General features: G+C 39.0%; 1 protein-coding gene across 3 annotated transcripts in view; it reads left to right on the forward strand.

The window, feature by feature from the left end:
• Positions 1-15,015, forward strand: part of top3b (DNA topoisomerase III beta) — a 29,441-nt gene extending 14,426 nt beyond the window's left edge. For all 3 annotated transcript variants that reach the window (NM_001195572.2, NM_001126919.3, XM_012956162.3), the window contains 9 exon segments: positions 281-435; positions 1,732-1,837; positions 2,566-2,712; positions 3,740-3,913; positions 5,255-5,383; positions 7,691-7,840; positions 9,050-9,150; positions 13,062-13,263; positions 13,716-15,015. In NM_001195572.2, the coding sequence (NP_001182501.1) occupies positions 281-435; positions 1,732-1,837; positions 2,566-2,712; positions 3,740-3,913; positions 5,255-5,383; positions 7,691-7,840; positions 9,050-9,150; positions 13,062-13,263; positions 13,716-14,185 (1,634 nt within the window). In that variant the 3' untranslated portion in view covers positions 14,186-15,015.
• The last annotated feature ends 757 nt before the right edge of the window (positions 15,016-15,772 follow it).

The following is a 15,772-nucleotide window of genomic DNA, read 5'->3' on the forward strand; positions in this document are numbered from 1 at the left end:
GAAAGGAGGAAAATTAGTTTGGGCCTGTGATCTAAGGTTTTCTGGTGGGCCCTTGAGGTCCCAGTCCGACACTGCCACACTATCAAGAGAGTGAAGATAAATTATTGACATATGATATGTTTCTCTAAGACTTTGCTGATTAGAAACATAGCCATATCTGATTGTAACAACATAAGGTGTTTATATGGTGAAAGGATGAGACTTCCCTCCAAATAATCTTTCTTGTTGGTCCTGTTCCTGCAGCCATTGTTTGTGATTATTATTTTTTTTCTGTTCCCAGGAATGGGTCCTCAACATACAATGCAAATTGCAGAGCGCCTGTACACCCAAGGTTACATCAGCTATCCCCGAACAGAAACCACCCACTATCCTGAAAACTTTGACCTGAAAGGAACGCTTCGGCAGCAAGCTAACAACCCTTTCTGGGCCGACATGGTAATCTGTTGCCTCTAGATCATTTAAAGATTTTTCCAGAATACTTTATATTAACCTGTTTGGCTCTGGGTATCTCTGAAATTTAGGAAACTATTTTCCCAGTGAAAAAAATATAATTTTTTGAACTTATTGTTGCAAGAACTGTTAATTTGTTGCAAAACCACAGCAAACTGTAATAATAATACTGTAAAATAATAATAAAGAGCTCATATTTATATAATATTGTATAACTGTGTAATCTCTAGTTTATATATATATATATGTTTCAAAATATCTTAAAGTAGATCAAAACAAAAGAAAGTAAACTTGTTTAGCTTGCTCTTCTTATGCCATTTAAATTTCTTAGAAAACTGCTAATATCAGGTTTTCAGTTCAGCAGATCTGTTACAGTACCTCTGTGAGCTTAAAGTTTAATTGAATATGAATGCAGCATCTAGAGTGAGATACCACTCTGCATATTGCTCTCTCCTCTTCAGATTTTATGTTGACAGCCAGAGTCAATGAGCTGCTTCCCTCCAGCTCACCAGTATACAAGGCTAGAATTGTTTTGTATGATTTTTGGACCGCATGTGGGCTCCCAATTATTGTTCCGATAATTTTCGTACCATGGTCATTGGTCGTTTAGATTATCGGACAGGTTCGAAATTTTCAGTCGGATAATGATAAAATCTGCACATGTATTTTGTATCTAACAATATCCTTTGGGGTACCTACAATGCATTTCCAGGAAGTCGATTTTTATACGATTGGCATCTGAGGACTAGTTCATATTCAGAACGTCCTCTGATTTCTTATTTTTAGGGCTTTATCCTACAATTTCAGTCTGAATGTTAATTTTAAAACGTTGCATTTAAATATAATCAATATCGGCAGAAGAAGACTAAAATCTGAATGTTGCCAGCTTTAAAGGATGTCTGCTGGGGGTAACCATACCTGTGTTTGCTATAGAACATTTGCCCACCAATGTAAGTACATCAGGTACATTGGGCTCAAATAACTGTTATGCTGATTTACTCAAACTTAAGTGTTGATTTACTATAAATCATGTATGTGTAATATTGTATAGCATTATAAGAAGCAATTATAGCAAACTCCCTACACTACAGTGCTATAGTGGTCCAAATAAGGAATCTCTAACAGTCAGTGTTAATGTATATGAGTGTAAAGCAGATGATATTTTTTGTTGATAGTATGGGGGGCTAAAATGATATGATGTGGGTCCCTATAACTTCTAGATACTTCACTAACTAGTAAAACTGTTAAAGTTTTAACCTCCACTTTACTTGTATGTTTCAGGTTAAAACTTTGCTTGCTGAGGGAATCAACCGCCCTAGAAAAGGAACTGATGCCGGAGACCATCCACCAATTACACCGATGCGTTCAGCTACAGAGGCAGAACTTGGTAAAGAAAATTAAACGGCACCTGTCACCCTGAAATTGTTTCCCCCACCAGAGATTGGGGCTAATAGAGCCTGCACTCCAGTTGAAGTAAACCATATCGGAGTTTTTGTTTTTTAAGAAAAAATTAGCTCCCGTCTGCACTAGGCCACCTGCACTGGAAGGGAGCTCCTGGTGCAGGTGTCCATATTGTATAGCATGCATGTGCCTAATGAGCAAGTCTCCCTGCTTGCTTGTTATGTGCATGCATCTGACATAGGGGAGGTGGATTCAACTCACAAGCCTAAGTCACACGCATGCTCATAATGAGTGAGTTGTTGCTCTCATAGTACTAATTATATTTACAGAATAACCAAGTGCTAAAATGTATATATTAGTTTAGAACAGGTTTATTCTTGGTTAATATTAAATAAACCTAGGCATAAACATACAGTTGGAAGGCATTAAATAAGAATTATTGCTACTTTTCGAGTGTTCTGCTGATTGGCTGCTGGGAGGGGGTTGATATCACTCCAACTTGCAGCTCGGAAATAAAGTGTGACTGAAGTTTATCAGCAGAGGTCACATAGCTGTAGTACCCTGGGAAATGAAAAAATAAATATATAAAATCTGTTTGTGTTTTCAAAAAATTGATTTCAATACAGGATTGCGTTGGAAAGACTTTAACTGTGAGAGCAGCTTGCAAAATATTCCTGACTGTGCAACCAGTAACCTTTGCTTTTGCACCTCTAGGTGGTGATGCTTGGAGACTGTATGAGTACATCACTCGGCACTTCATTGCCACCATCAGTCATGACTGTAAATACCTTCAGACCAGTATTGCCTTCAGTGTGGGACCTGAGAAGTTTACCACCACTTGCAAGGAGGTGATCTCACCAGGTGAGAGTTCATAGTAACAGGCTGAGTCCAGCAGCTTTCAGTACTGGGTTCCTTCCTTTCTTTTGCTGATGACACACACCTTTATATTACTTAAAATATTCCAGTGCATATAGACACAGAGATTATTTTAAAACAGGACTATTCGCTAGCATGTGTGGAATGGACTAAAGTTTTGGCTTTGTTGGTTAATATTATACATTACAAACTGTGTACTGAATATAGGAGGGTATCCTTAAATAGCTTATAGTGTTACTGGCATATTATTGACTGCTGCTATTAAACATTTAGGGGTTTAAATATAAATGCCATATAGAAAAGTCTGAAGAAACAATGTAATCATAGAAGATGGGCTGCAAATACAGGGTTGCTAATTTTGTGAGGTTATCAAATGAGCAGATCTTATCTTAAGTTTTGCAACCAAAGTGGTCATCCAAATCATTTCGAAAGGTGGTTTGCCCACTCCACTAACGTTAAGAGATGAATCGCTACCTTCAGTGGCGCCCAATCAAAATTTTCCACCGTAGGAGATTAATGTGACAACCGAAATCCAAGTCTTTTGCCATTATTGGTTGTTTTGGCAAACCACCATATGATATGATATTGGTGTCTGCTTGGGCATCTAGTTAACACCACATTAGTGAGAGCTTAAGGCAGACAGATTTGCTATTCCGTAGTTCTACCTTGTATACAACCAGTGTCAAATATATAGGCTGATATATGCAAATAAAAGTAAGATAATATCAGTCCTGTGCTAATTGGATGGAAGGAATCCCTTAGAAACACCGACATATAGGAAATATTATGAAAACAATGATGTATTTGTATCACATTTTTATATGGCTTATTTTTGTAACTACATTTGTGGTATGTAGCAGGTGAGAAATATAAATAGCCTAAAAGGCAGCTTTATCCACAATAGTCTGTCATGAGAGGGAGAGTCATTCTAAAAGGTGGCTATGTGATGTAGGATCCCTGTTTAAATGTTCTTTGAAAGAGGGGAGGTTCATTTCTCCTTGTTGTCTTTCAGGATTCACAGAAATTATGCCCTGGCAAGGTATTCCAAAGGAAGAGAGTTTCCAGCCGTGCGAAAGAGGAGACAAGTTCAGTGTGGATGAGATGAAACTGATGGAAAAACAGACATGCCCTCCAGACTACTTGACTGAAGCTGAGCTCATCTCTTTAATGGAGAGGCATGGCATTGGTGGGTGACAGAAAGCAGATGGTGCCTACATTTTAGTATATTTGAAAAGACAAATGGGGAAATGTAATTATTTGTATTAATGGGGTAGTTTACCTTTGAGTTAACTTGTACAATTTAAAACTTTTTCTTATTGTGGTCATGGATGTAGACTTGATAGATATTACATTTGAAGATATTAACAGTGCTTCAGTGTAACAGGATACTGGGATTGCATTGTGTTATAATCCTATACATTTTTTACTTAAGCTTTTACAATTTTTGTAATCTTTCACATATATGTTGTAGTTAGTGGTTTTGTAAATATAGATAAAGGATAAAAGAGATAACCAGTCCTTTTATTCTTGCCTTTAAACAAAGAAAAGCAAGGAAAGACACATACAGATGAGTTTCTATGAAACCCTTTACATGAAGAACTTTTTTAAGACAGGGCAAATCCTTTTTTTTACCCAAATTGCATAATTTACTGACAACTGACATTTTGTTTTTTGCAATGTGTGAAAGGGGGTCATTTTAACAGCAGTATCCTTTTAACTCGTTCTCCACTTGTCTCTTTGATCTGAATGCACTACATGTGTTGTAAATGTAAAGTCTACAGCACAACAGAGTACTTGACAGCTAGCTGTGTTCATTTTGCAGTCTGCAGCTTGTAAGTGGATAAATAAGTTTTTTTTTTTTCTCTTGTACAAAATTTTGATCAAAATATCTCAAGACTGATTGTATTCCCTTCAGCAGTAGGGAAATAATAAGAAATGGGAAATACTTAACTACATATATGCTTTAAATATGAAGAGACCATTTGTACAGTACAGGGTTTATGTGATCTTCTCCAGTAGAATCCTGCATTGAAATCCATTTTTCAAAAATGCAAACAGATTTTTGATATATTTAATTTTGAAGTTTCACATGGGGTTAGCCATATTCTTCATTTCCCAGGGTGCCACAGCCATGTGACTTGTGCTATGATAAACTTCAGTCACTCTTTACTGCTGAACTGCAAATTGGAGTGATATCACCCCCTCCCTTTCCATCCAAGCAGCCAATCAGCAGAATAATGGGAAGGTAGCAAGATAGCAGCTCCCAGTAGATCACAATAGCACTTAATAGTAAGAAATCCAAGTCTGGCTTGGGACTCCTCCAGTTACATTGGAGTAGGAGAAACAACAGGTTACCTGAAAGCAGTTCTAATGTGGTGCTCTGGCTCCTGAAAGCTCAGACTCAGGCACAATGCACTGAGATATCACAACTAAAAATATAAAAATGTGAATGGTACATATTTGTGCTTTATGTACAATTTGTTTGTATACAGTTATCATTTGGTAACACAAGTTTTTTATTTCATAGGAACTGATGCCAGCATTCCAGTGCACATTAATAATATCTGCCAGCGCAATTATGTGACAGTGGAGAGTGGGCGCAGACTGAAGCCTACTAGCCTGGGCATTGTGTTGGTGCATGGATATTATAAGATAGGTAAGTAGTAATAATATCTTTGCAGCCAACATTTAATAATAGTAATATACTCCCAGAGAAAATTGGGTAAATCTGTGGTACATTTTAGAGAAATTCCATTTCTTGAAACCTTTTCCTAAACTGTCTTCTTGCTTCATCAATGTTTTAATTATTTTTACCCTTAATTTCAGTTTTTAAACATCTCATGTCACTCTCACTGCCTTGTATCAATTTTTAGACAGTTTAAATGCATTTTGGCTAGTATTGTGTAAGTTCAACACAAGGATTATGGGTAAGCCTTCCCTCACCAAGAAAGGAAAATATATGAGCACAGTGGTTTTATTTTTCCGTTGGTGGTTTTATTCTTCTTTATTCTGAGCTGACCTGTTTGTAAGTGTCCAACTGCCAGATCATGGCTTTTGTAAGAAATATTATTTAATAGCATGTAGGTCTGCAGTGTCATTGCCCTCCATAAGGGACTTTACCTTCAGGTCTACATGCTTGTCCCTAGCCCCTACTGCATCTGGCACTGACCCCTGTATTCTCTCTACAGGTGGATAATAAAGCCAGTGTGGTATGGTGGCAGGAAACAGAGGAAGAGGGTAAGTACAATTACTTTCTTATCCTTTCCTTCCTCTAATGTTATTACACTGCAATTCCTATAATTCCTTTTGAGGATATTAGGGTCACAGAACATTGTCTGATTTTTGTCTTCTGGGCATCAGAGTTGGCTTTTGGTCAATGTATGGCTAAACATTAGGCAAGCTTTCCACCTTTGATTGGAACCACTGGTGCTCTTCTTCAGAATCACCAAAGCACTTTTACAAACTGCTACAGAAGTAGCTCACCACATACCAAGAGCACTCATGCAGGAATATTGTGTATGCAGGTACAGGTATGGGATCCCTTATCCGGAAACCCGATATCCAGAAAGCTCCGAATTACGGAAAGCCTGTCTCCCATAGACTCCATTTTAATCAAATAATTCAGATTTTAAAAATTGATTTCCTTTTTCTCTGTAAAAATAAAACAGTGCTTTGTATTTGATCCAAACTAAGATATAATTAATCCTTACTGGATGTAAAATAATCTTATTGAGTTTAATTAATGTTTTATTGATTTTTTAATAAACTTAAGGTATGAAGATCCAAATTACGGAAAGATCCCTTATCCGGAATAACCTTGGTCCCGAGCATTCTGGATAATGGGTCCTATACCTGTACTGATTTCTGGGTGCTAACTTTCTAATAAAATTGGCTCTTATTAGGCTTCATAATCTGATCTACCCTAGTGGTGACTGGTTATGGATTGTCTGTTGTGTTCTCTTGTTGCAAACTCAGTACTTGGCCACCCCACACCAGTCCATCATTGTAAACATCTTAAGAAGATTTTGCTTAAATGTAGCCAAAGGACATGTTTTCAGATACTCCTGTACAACCTGTATTGCACTTCTGTCATGCAGCCTATTTACACCACATCTGTGATCTGTGTGCCCTAAAGAACCAGCCTTTATAAGAAATGGTTAAATGGCCATCTGTTGGTTGAAGCTGGTATTGCTTGTACTATTTTTATAGTTTGGGATTGAAACTAGGATTGTAACTGTCTGGTAGTAGTAAATTTCCAGAAAAAGGGTAAACCTGTGGGAAGCCCAGGTTTTAGTTTTTTGTTTGTTTGCAAGACACTGGACTGGAGATAGCAGTAGTGTTATACATAGGGGTACCTTTCCCCACCTCTAATTCTTAGTATTTTTAGGAATGTTTTGGGGTATTTGCATCATTTGCTTCATTTTTGCATCATCTGTGTCTTTCATATTTTGTGTGTTCGTTAACGATTTTTTTTTTTTTTTATTGTTAATGTCATTTCTTCTGTATTTTTGTGTTGCATGTGAAAAGGGAACCATTTTGTTTAAATTCTTCCCATAAAGAGTTTGTGGTATGGTGAATGAAGGTTTACCCAATCATCCTTGTATCTAACATAAAGTAAAACAAGGTGAAAGAAGCCTAAGCTACTTATATATTTTATTGCACCCAATGCAGCATTTGTGGATAATCCCAAGTCTTGTCTCCTTTTTTAAAACCTTTACTTGTTTATTACTCCCCTTGCTTTTTACACTGTAAAGTTTGAGTTGTACACAGCCCTGTTTTCCTTCTTATAGGATAGACTTCAATATATTTGGAATACAAAATACAAAAAATGACTTGTTGTTTGTAATTGTTTCATCTCCTTTTTAAAATTGTCACCTTTGTGTGCATGTGAATGTAAGGCATAGACATAATGAAAATATGAAAAACTGAATGAGTATCAATTCTGGGAATTTTTTCCTTTCAGATCCGGAACTGGTGCTTCCAACCATTCGCAGTGCAGTGGAGAAGCAGCTCAACTTGATCGCTCAGGGGAAGGCAAATTTCCAGCAAGTCCTGGATCACACCTTGGATATCTTTAAGAGGAAATTCCACTACTTTGTGGATTCAATAGCAGGTGAGCAGTACTTGTTATTTTCTGAGAATCTAAAGAGGAGTTTAGATAAATAGTATTAGAAATAAAGCATAGTAACATAGTAAGTTTGGTTGAAAAAGGACACATCCATTAGGTGTTTATGTCTATATGAAACCTTTCATTCAGCGGAAGTCAAAAACTTCTTCTGAAACCTTTCAGTTTGCTTCAGAGAGGGAAGAAAATCCTTCCTGGCTTCAAGTTGGTAATCAATCCCTGAATCAACTTTTTACTAAGAGCTGTTTTCATTAACCATCACTAATAACACCTCAACCTAATAATTTCTTCACTTAAAAAGCCATCCAACCCCATGTTAAAACTGTCTAATGTATCAGCCAGTACAACTGAATTCCACAACTTCTAAGCTCTCACAGCAAAAAAAACATTTTCTGAATATTAAGACTGGGCCTTCTTTCTTCTAATCGTAATAGACGCCCTTGCATCTGCTGCGAGTATCTACTGGTATATAAAACATTAGAGAGATTATTATATTCGCTGTCGGACTGGGGTGTCTGGGGCCCACCAAGGCTGTTACCTTAGGGGCCCCCCACCCCAGTCACAAACCTTTCCCCCAAGTTAGGCCCAGCTGTGCTACAGTTGCTTAATTAGCCGGGGCCCCGTGCTGTAAGTAATTCAGACCTCAGATGGGAGAGCAGGAACTCCTGTGACTGCATATTCTGTACTTTACACATCTTTCTGTACTGTGTAGATCAGTGATCCCCAACCAGTGGTTCGTGAGCAACATGTTGCTCCCCACCCCCACCCCCTTTGATGTTGCTCCCAATATTATATTTCTGGCTTGGGGGAGAGTTTTGGACACAGTTTTATTCCAAGCAGAGCCTCCTTCAGGCCAGCCGTGCACATAAGGGTTACAAATAACCAATCACAGCCCTTATTTGGCATCCTCAAGGAGCTTTTTCACGCTTGTGTGGCTCACCAAGACTTTTCACATCTGAGAGTGGCTCACAAGTAAAAAAGGTTGGGGATCCCTGTTGTAGATGACTTTCCATATGCTTTACCAGCTTAGTTGGTGGACCCTTTCTAATACAATAATATTCCTTTCAAGCACTGGAGTCCAAAACTGCACAGCATATTCTAGATGGGTCCTTACCATTACTTTGTAATATGGAAGGATGACCCATTTCTCCTGCAAATGCCCTAATTCTTAGCAACTTTGCAATTGATTTTTCATAGGGATGGATGAGTTGATGGAAGTATCATTCTCACCTCTGGCTGCAACTGGCAAACCACTGTCTCGCTGTGGAAAATGTCATCGATTTATGAAATATATTCAGGTAAGGCACAGTGGGGATCATGTGGGATCATACATCTTTAAATTAACTTTTAGTTGTAGAGAGTACTACTCTGAAACAACTTTTAATTGGTCTTCATATTTTAGTTGTTTTTGAATTATCTAGCTTTAGATATGGTGCAAATTACCCTAGCAACCAGGCAGTGATTCGAATGAGAAATTGGAATATGAACAGGAGTGGGTCTGAATAGAAAGATAAGTAATAAAAAGTAACAATAGTAATGAAATTGTAGCCTCAAAAAGCAATAGTTTTTTGGCTGCTGGGGTCAGTAACCGCCCATTTGGAAGCTGGAAAGAAAAAAAGAAAATAAAACAATAAAAAATGAAGACCAACTGAAAAGTTGCTAAGAACTGGCCATTCTATGACATACTAAAAGTTAGGTGAATCATTTAATTATGCTGACCCTTCTAAAATATTTCCTGCACTACTTTTAAGAAATGTACGTGCTTCCGTTGCTGTCTGTAATGTCACATATAGAACTACTTTGCTGAAAACACCCCAATGGCAGTTTAAAGGAAAGTCAAAATTTATTAAGCACACTATTAAATAGTACTACTGTTGCTGTGTAAAAACGCTATATTCCTGGCTTGCCTAATGAAAGATTTACAGAGATACACATACTAGAACCTACATACTGTTTCAGTGAACTTCGCAGCCATCTTGTCCGGCGCCATCTTGTCCCCCTCACAGCATGTCAGATCGTCCTTTGCCGGCAGTAACCCCCCCCCGCCGGTTCGGAGGGAGAATACACAGCGGAAGCGACTGCACAATGTTATTAATGTTATTAAGTCCTTACAAATAGCTTATTTTCCAAAAAAAAAATCACATGTAATGCTGTGGGGCGGGCATAATATGTCAGATGAGAGCCTGCGAGCGGCGGCGCTGCCGCCAGCGTAGGATGATCTGTGACTGATGCGAGCCACCGCGCGCAGCTCGCATGTCGGATCATCCAATGCTGGCAGCGCCGTCACAGCTCGGCGGCTCTCATCTGACATAGTATGCCCGCCCCACAGCATTACATGTGATTTTTTTTTTTTTTGGAAAATAAGCTATTTGTAAGGACTTTTAGCCTGGTTAGCAAGTTGTTAACAAAGAAGGGAGATACTCACTTCCCTGCCGCTCCTGCCACAAACGCCCTGCCCCCCCCCGCTCCTGCCACAAACCCTCTCGCTCCCTGCACCTGCCCCCCCCCCCCCTTGCATGTCACAGAGTTCACCTTCCTTACATTGCCATGGCAACCAATAGCTCCTGGTTTGTGCGCATGCGCCACCTACAGTAACAAGTCGCCAAGTCTTGGAGGGAGCGATGCATTATGGGAATCTTCTCTACCCTGCTCAGCATTTTTTTTTCCTGTTTGGCTTCTGATCTTCTGAACGGGTGAAGTATGGGGAGACGTAAGGGCACTATTGAGACAACTGAAGGTATGCCTGCAGCTTAAGATTAACTCTTTATTAGCCTTTCCTTCTCCTTTAATGTAGCTCCTTTTTACTTCAGTTGGAACTATGTGGTAGAGCAGTTGTAAGTAGTTTTCCACCCAAAAATGCTCTCCAGAACTTAAGTTTTTCCTATTGTTTTAGTTTGGAGAAACAGATTTTCCCTGTTTAGTGCAAGATATTAGTCATATATTTGAAAAATAATTAAATTCTACTTCCTGACTGGTACATGCCCAATTAAAGGAAAACTATATCCCCCAAACAATGTAGGTTTCTATAAAAATATATTGCATAAACAAGCTCATATATAAAACCCTGCTTCATCTAAATAAACCATTTTCATAAAAATATACTTTTTTTTAGTAGTATGTGCTATTGGGTACTCCTAAATAGAAAATTGTCATTTTAAGAATTAAGGGCCGCCTCCTGGGATCATAGGATTCACAGTGCACACAAACAAGCCAAGGCGCACACAAATGCTAGGCCCCATCAGCCAATGAATGGAGTTCTGCCTTTTACTCCCACACTTCTTCCAGTTACAGTTAAGGTCCCCCATACACGGGCCGATTCTAGCTGCTGATATCGGTCCCTTAGACTGATTTGGCAGCTAATCGGCCCATGTATGGGGACTACCGACAGGCCTGCCTGACCAATATCTGGCCTGAAATCGGCCAGATCTCGATCGGGCAGGTTAGAAAATCTAGTCGGATCGGGGGGGGGGTTGATGCGGTCCCCGAACCGACTGCCCCATTGCCGCCAATATAATTCGATTGTTTGGCCAAATGCTCCCCGATATCGCCCACCTGTAGGTAGGGATATCGGGTGAAGATCCGCTCACTTGGTGATCTCACCAAGCGAAGGAATCTTAACGTGTATGGGCACCTTTAGAGCTGTATTATTTCTGGTCATGTGATCTCTGAGGGAGCACACAGCCCATCACTAAATGGTGGAGATACTTTAATTGGTCACTTAACATAATATAAACTATCTGTTGGTTAAGTATTCATTCTGGGGGTTTTCCTTTAAGCCAATTCATCAGTCTACTGAGAAGCCGCCGTATAAACCAACCTTCCCCTTCCTCCATATATACAGAGCCACTCCTTATCTTATGCTCTTTATTTTATTATATATTTTACATGAATGTTCATCAAATATTTGCTTCAGCCTTGCAATTTACAAAATGTCCCTTAGTAGCAACTGAAATGTAACTGAGCTGTATGTCAACATTTATATTTTATGAATGCAGTAGGAGAAACCAAGGAGGACATTTTGCTATATAATATAAACACAAATGTGTACTTTAGTAGTGGACATGGCTTAGCAGTCTCCAGTCAAATGGGGAAAGATGAAAAAATACAGACTTGGGTGAAAGAACAGTTTAAATAGTTATCCTTCTGATCCCCCCTGTCACTTCATTTGATGGAAATTGCAAGGATAGACAGATCTCAGCAGCACGTGTATTAAACTTATATTAGTATTTGTGCAGGATTTAGATCTGTCCAGTGCATAGAATGAGTAGGCGACCAAGCCTTGGGCAATTAAAAGGCATATATGGCCCATGCCCTATTCATTTCAGGTCTAAAAAAAGATCTTCTGACAATAACTGACAGTAATTTCAGCTATAGCAGTTAACAGCTGTAGATATATCAATCTGCTTTTCTACAAAATATGAGCCAAACATGCAAACTTTTATTGTTATTATTATTAGCTCCATTTTAGGATTGAATTATTTATTTAGTAAAGTTTGTATCAGCCTATCTGTTGTAAACATCCAGGTTTCTACTTTTGTCTTCAGCATCACTAATAACATAATGCCAAATGGAAACCTCTTAGACTAATGTCACTGAAGGTACAGCCATGAATTTTCTCCACCTGCATTTTCTCTGCAGGGGAAAGAGAGCTGGTCAACATCCCTTCTGCTGCACCTTGTCTCTGCACTGAGATGCACAGCATCTACCTGCCCACTTACACACAGGAGTGGATATCTGTCATAAAACTTGAAACTATGCATTTCCTTGCATCCACTCTGTGCACACACATAGGCCAACGTTGTGCATCTTAGGGTGAAGACACATGAAGCTACATGGCTACTAAACACCAGGAAATCCCCTGCCATAGACAATACCGAGAATTGCCTCTGGTAAAACACATGTAGAGACAATTATCGGTAAATGATCAGCTTTATTTCTGTAGCCGTGACAAGTAGCTGCTACTAGTAGCTCTGTGTCTTCACCCTTAGTGCAGAGACACAGCAGAGAGGAGGGGAGTGCTTTGCCATGAGTGGGTTTTGAGGCATTTGAAAAATGATTGGTATTAGTAGTGCAATATACAAGTGAAGAGCAAGGTTTCAAGACCAAGGCAGTCAGGGTGTGCATTTTTAAAGGAAATTTAAAAAAAAAAATATTGCTTTTTTTTTTTTTTTTTTTTTACTCCGTTATCCCTTGTGTTTTCTGCTCACAGGCCAAGCCTAGCCGCCTCCACTGCTCTCACTGTGATGAAACCTATAGTCTTCCTCAAAATGGCACAATCAAACTGTACAAAGAACTGCGCTGCCCACTAGATGATTTTGAACTGGTTCTGTGGTCATCAGGGTCCCGAGGGAAAAGCTACCCTCTGTGTCCATACTGCTACAATCATGCCCCTTTTAGGGACATGAAAAAAGGTGCTTATTTTACTGCCCTAGCTGTATCAGCCTCTTCCTGTCCTTTTGCCTTTTCCTCTGTAGCCACTGTCTCTGGGCATTTCCTCTTCCTTATCTAATATTTCCTCTATATTTTTGTCTCTGTTTATTCAGACTGTCTTACGCTTTGTTTGTTACACTTTCAATTCCTCTTATCTTTCATCCTACATTGTCTGTTTATTGTTAATGATTTTGCCATTCACTTGCTTGTAGAAGCAGTAGAATAGCATAGCAGCAATAATAAGGGTTGCAACTGTATCTTAACCACCCAGTATCCCCCAGAAACCAGCTGTTTAATGCATCAATGTTTACCTCCTGTTCTGTTGCAGTTTCTGTTGGCTAGTTATTCTTGCTGCTCTAATGACTGTGTTTTTCAGTATAAATTGCTTGAATTTGAATATAAACAGTAATTTGTGTTATTTTGCTCCCTACAGGGATGGGCTGCAATGAGTGCACACATCCAACCTGCCAGCACTCACTTAGCATGCTGGGAATTGCTCAGTGTGTTGAGTGTGAAAGTGGGGTAATGGTCCTTGACTCCACCTCTGGTCCAAAATGGAAGATGTCCTGCAATAAATGCAATGTCATTGTGCACTTCTTTGAGAATGCACATCGTGTGCGTGTATCTGCAGAGACTTGTGATGCATGCGATGCTGCAGTGGTCCATGTCGACTTCAACAAGGCAAAGTGTCCTCTACCTGCAGATCAAACACAGCACGCTGGCTGTGTGTTCTGTGACCCTGTATTTCAGGACCTAGTTGAGCTAAAACATGCCACAATGAAACATCCCATGCACAAGGGTGGGCAGGGAAGAAGGCAAGGTAGAGGAAGAGGCAGGGGAAGAAGGGCAAACCCCAAAAAACCCAAGGACAAAATGGCAGCCCTAGCTGCCTACTTTGTGTAACCTGGGCAATAATATGTCATATAAAGCAACATACTGTACAGGCTGAAGGCTGAGAAGAAAGGGCTAGAAAAAAGGAAAACTAAGCAGCTTGGGAATTTCTATTTATACTATCAACATTACAGACTGTAAAACAACATCTCTTTTCCTTATAATAAGGACCGAACTTGGAGATGGGTATCATTTAATACAGACTGGGCCTAAAAATGAGGGGTTTGACATGTATACCTTTTGTTTTTCTGATCCCATGTGCTTTATGTTTATATTTTTTTATGTTGTTGGCTTGTGCTAAATCACAGACACCAGCTATCGGAATATTACAAAAGTACCAGCCTCACTCTTCGAAGTGAGCAACCATATTTTTTACAGTCCAAACATATCATGTGACTCCTAGCTGCCAAAAAGTGCATTTGTAACAATAATATAACATTTGTAATAGCATTGCCTAGGTTTATACAATGACCCTTAGTTAGGTTCTTGGAAAGACAAGCATTTTGACAAATAAGGTTTGTCAGTGATTTTAACAAGAGAATGAAAAATTGATGGACATATTGGCATTTTATGTTCTGAACGCTACAGTCCACAAAAACTATTTGAAGCTTCTCACGTCTTCCGTAGTTGCTGCTATGACCTTCACACACTAAGCTGTCTGTTATGGGAAGCTAATGCAGGGGGCTGATCCCTAACACACAACCTACAGGCCTCTCCTACCTACAAAATTCACCATGCTATGAATTGGAATATGCAACCCAAGGTCATTCTGTGTTCTAGATGTTGTTTGGACCTGGCATCTAAAATATACCTTTATCTCATTAAAAGGATTTTTAAATCTATGTGATTATCATCCATTTATTTTCTATGCACAGAATGCTTATAACTTACTTTCCTGCATTGTAGGGATATCCTTATAACTCATAACTCAGTTTCTGCTTGCACAATATTAATGTCAGTACTTGCCCATGATATCATGGTTGAGCGTTCTTTCTAGGTACTTAAATGAGTCCAGGTATAGTACCACATACTTTTCCACATAATATATTTTTATGAAATGGATGTGACAAAGCATAATAGTTGGTTAATGATTCTATACTGTACAGATAATGCTGCTTACTGGTCAGTGGCAGTTTGTATACTGATTGTTAGCAGGTTGAAAGGAAAACTCAATCCTAAGTCTGCTATAAACATTGTTCTTGCACAAGCTCGCTATAAATAATGCAGAGCTCTGTGATAGATGAAGCCCCCGCCCAAAGCCTTTGCTTTAATATAAACTGCTTGTGTCCTATTTAATAAGGATATCAGTTGCAGATTCTCACTTTTTTCTTTAAATTCTCTGCTTTGCAGCTCCTGGGTTATTGTTAGATATATTGTAACTTTCTCTTTCTCTTGGGTATAGTAGGTACCAGCAGGAGGCAGGACACTAGATACAGGAAGAAGAGGAATAGACCCCTCTTCCCTGCTGCTATACCCCCTTGTACTTCCTGCCTTCACCAGTTTTGTTTTTTTTTCAGTATGAATGATGAATGGAGAAATACATTTTAAACTACATTTTATGTGTAAATGCATTTTTAGAACAATTTTATCTGGAGATGA

The sequence above is a fragment of the Xenopus tropicalis genome, chromosome 1 (assembly GCF_000004195.4).
Source record: "Xenopus tropicalis strain Nigerian chromosome 1, UCB_Xtro_10.0, whole genome shotgun sequence".
Taxonomy (NCBI): Eukaryota; Metazoa; Chordata; class Amphibia; order Anura; family Pipidae; genus Xenopus; species Xenopus tropicalis.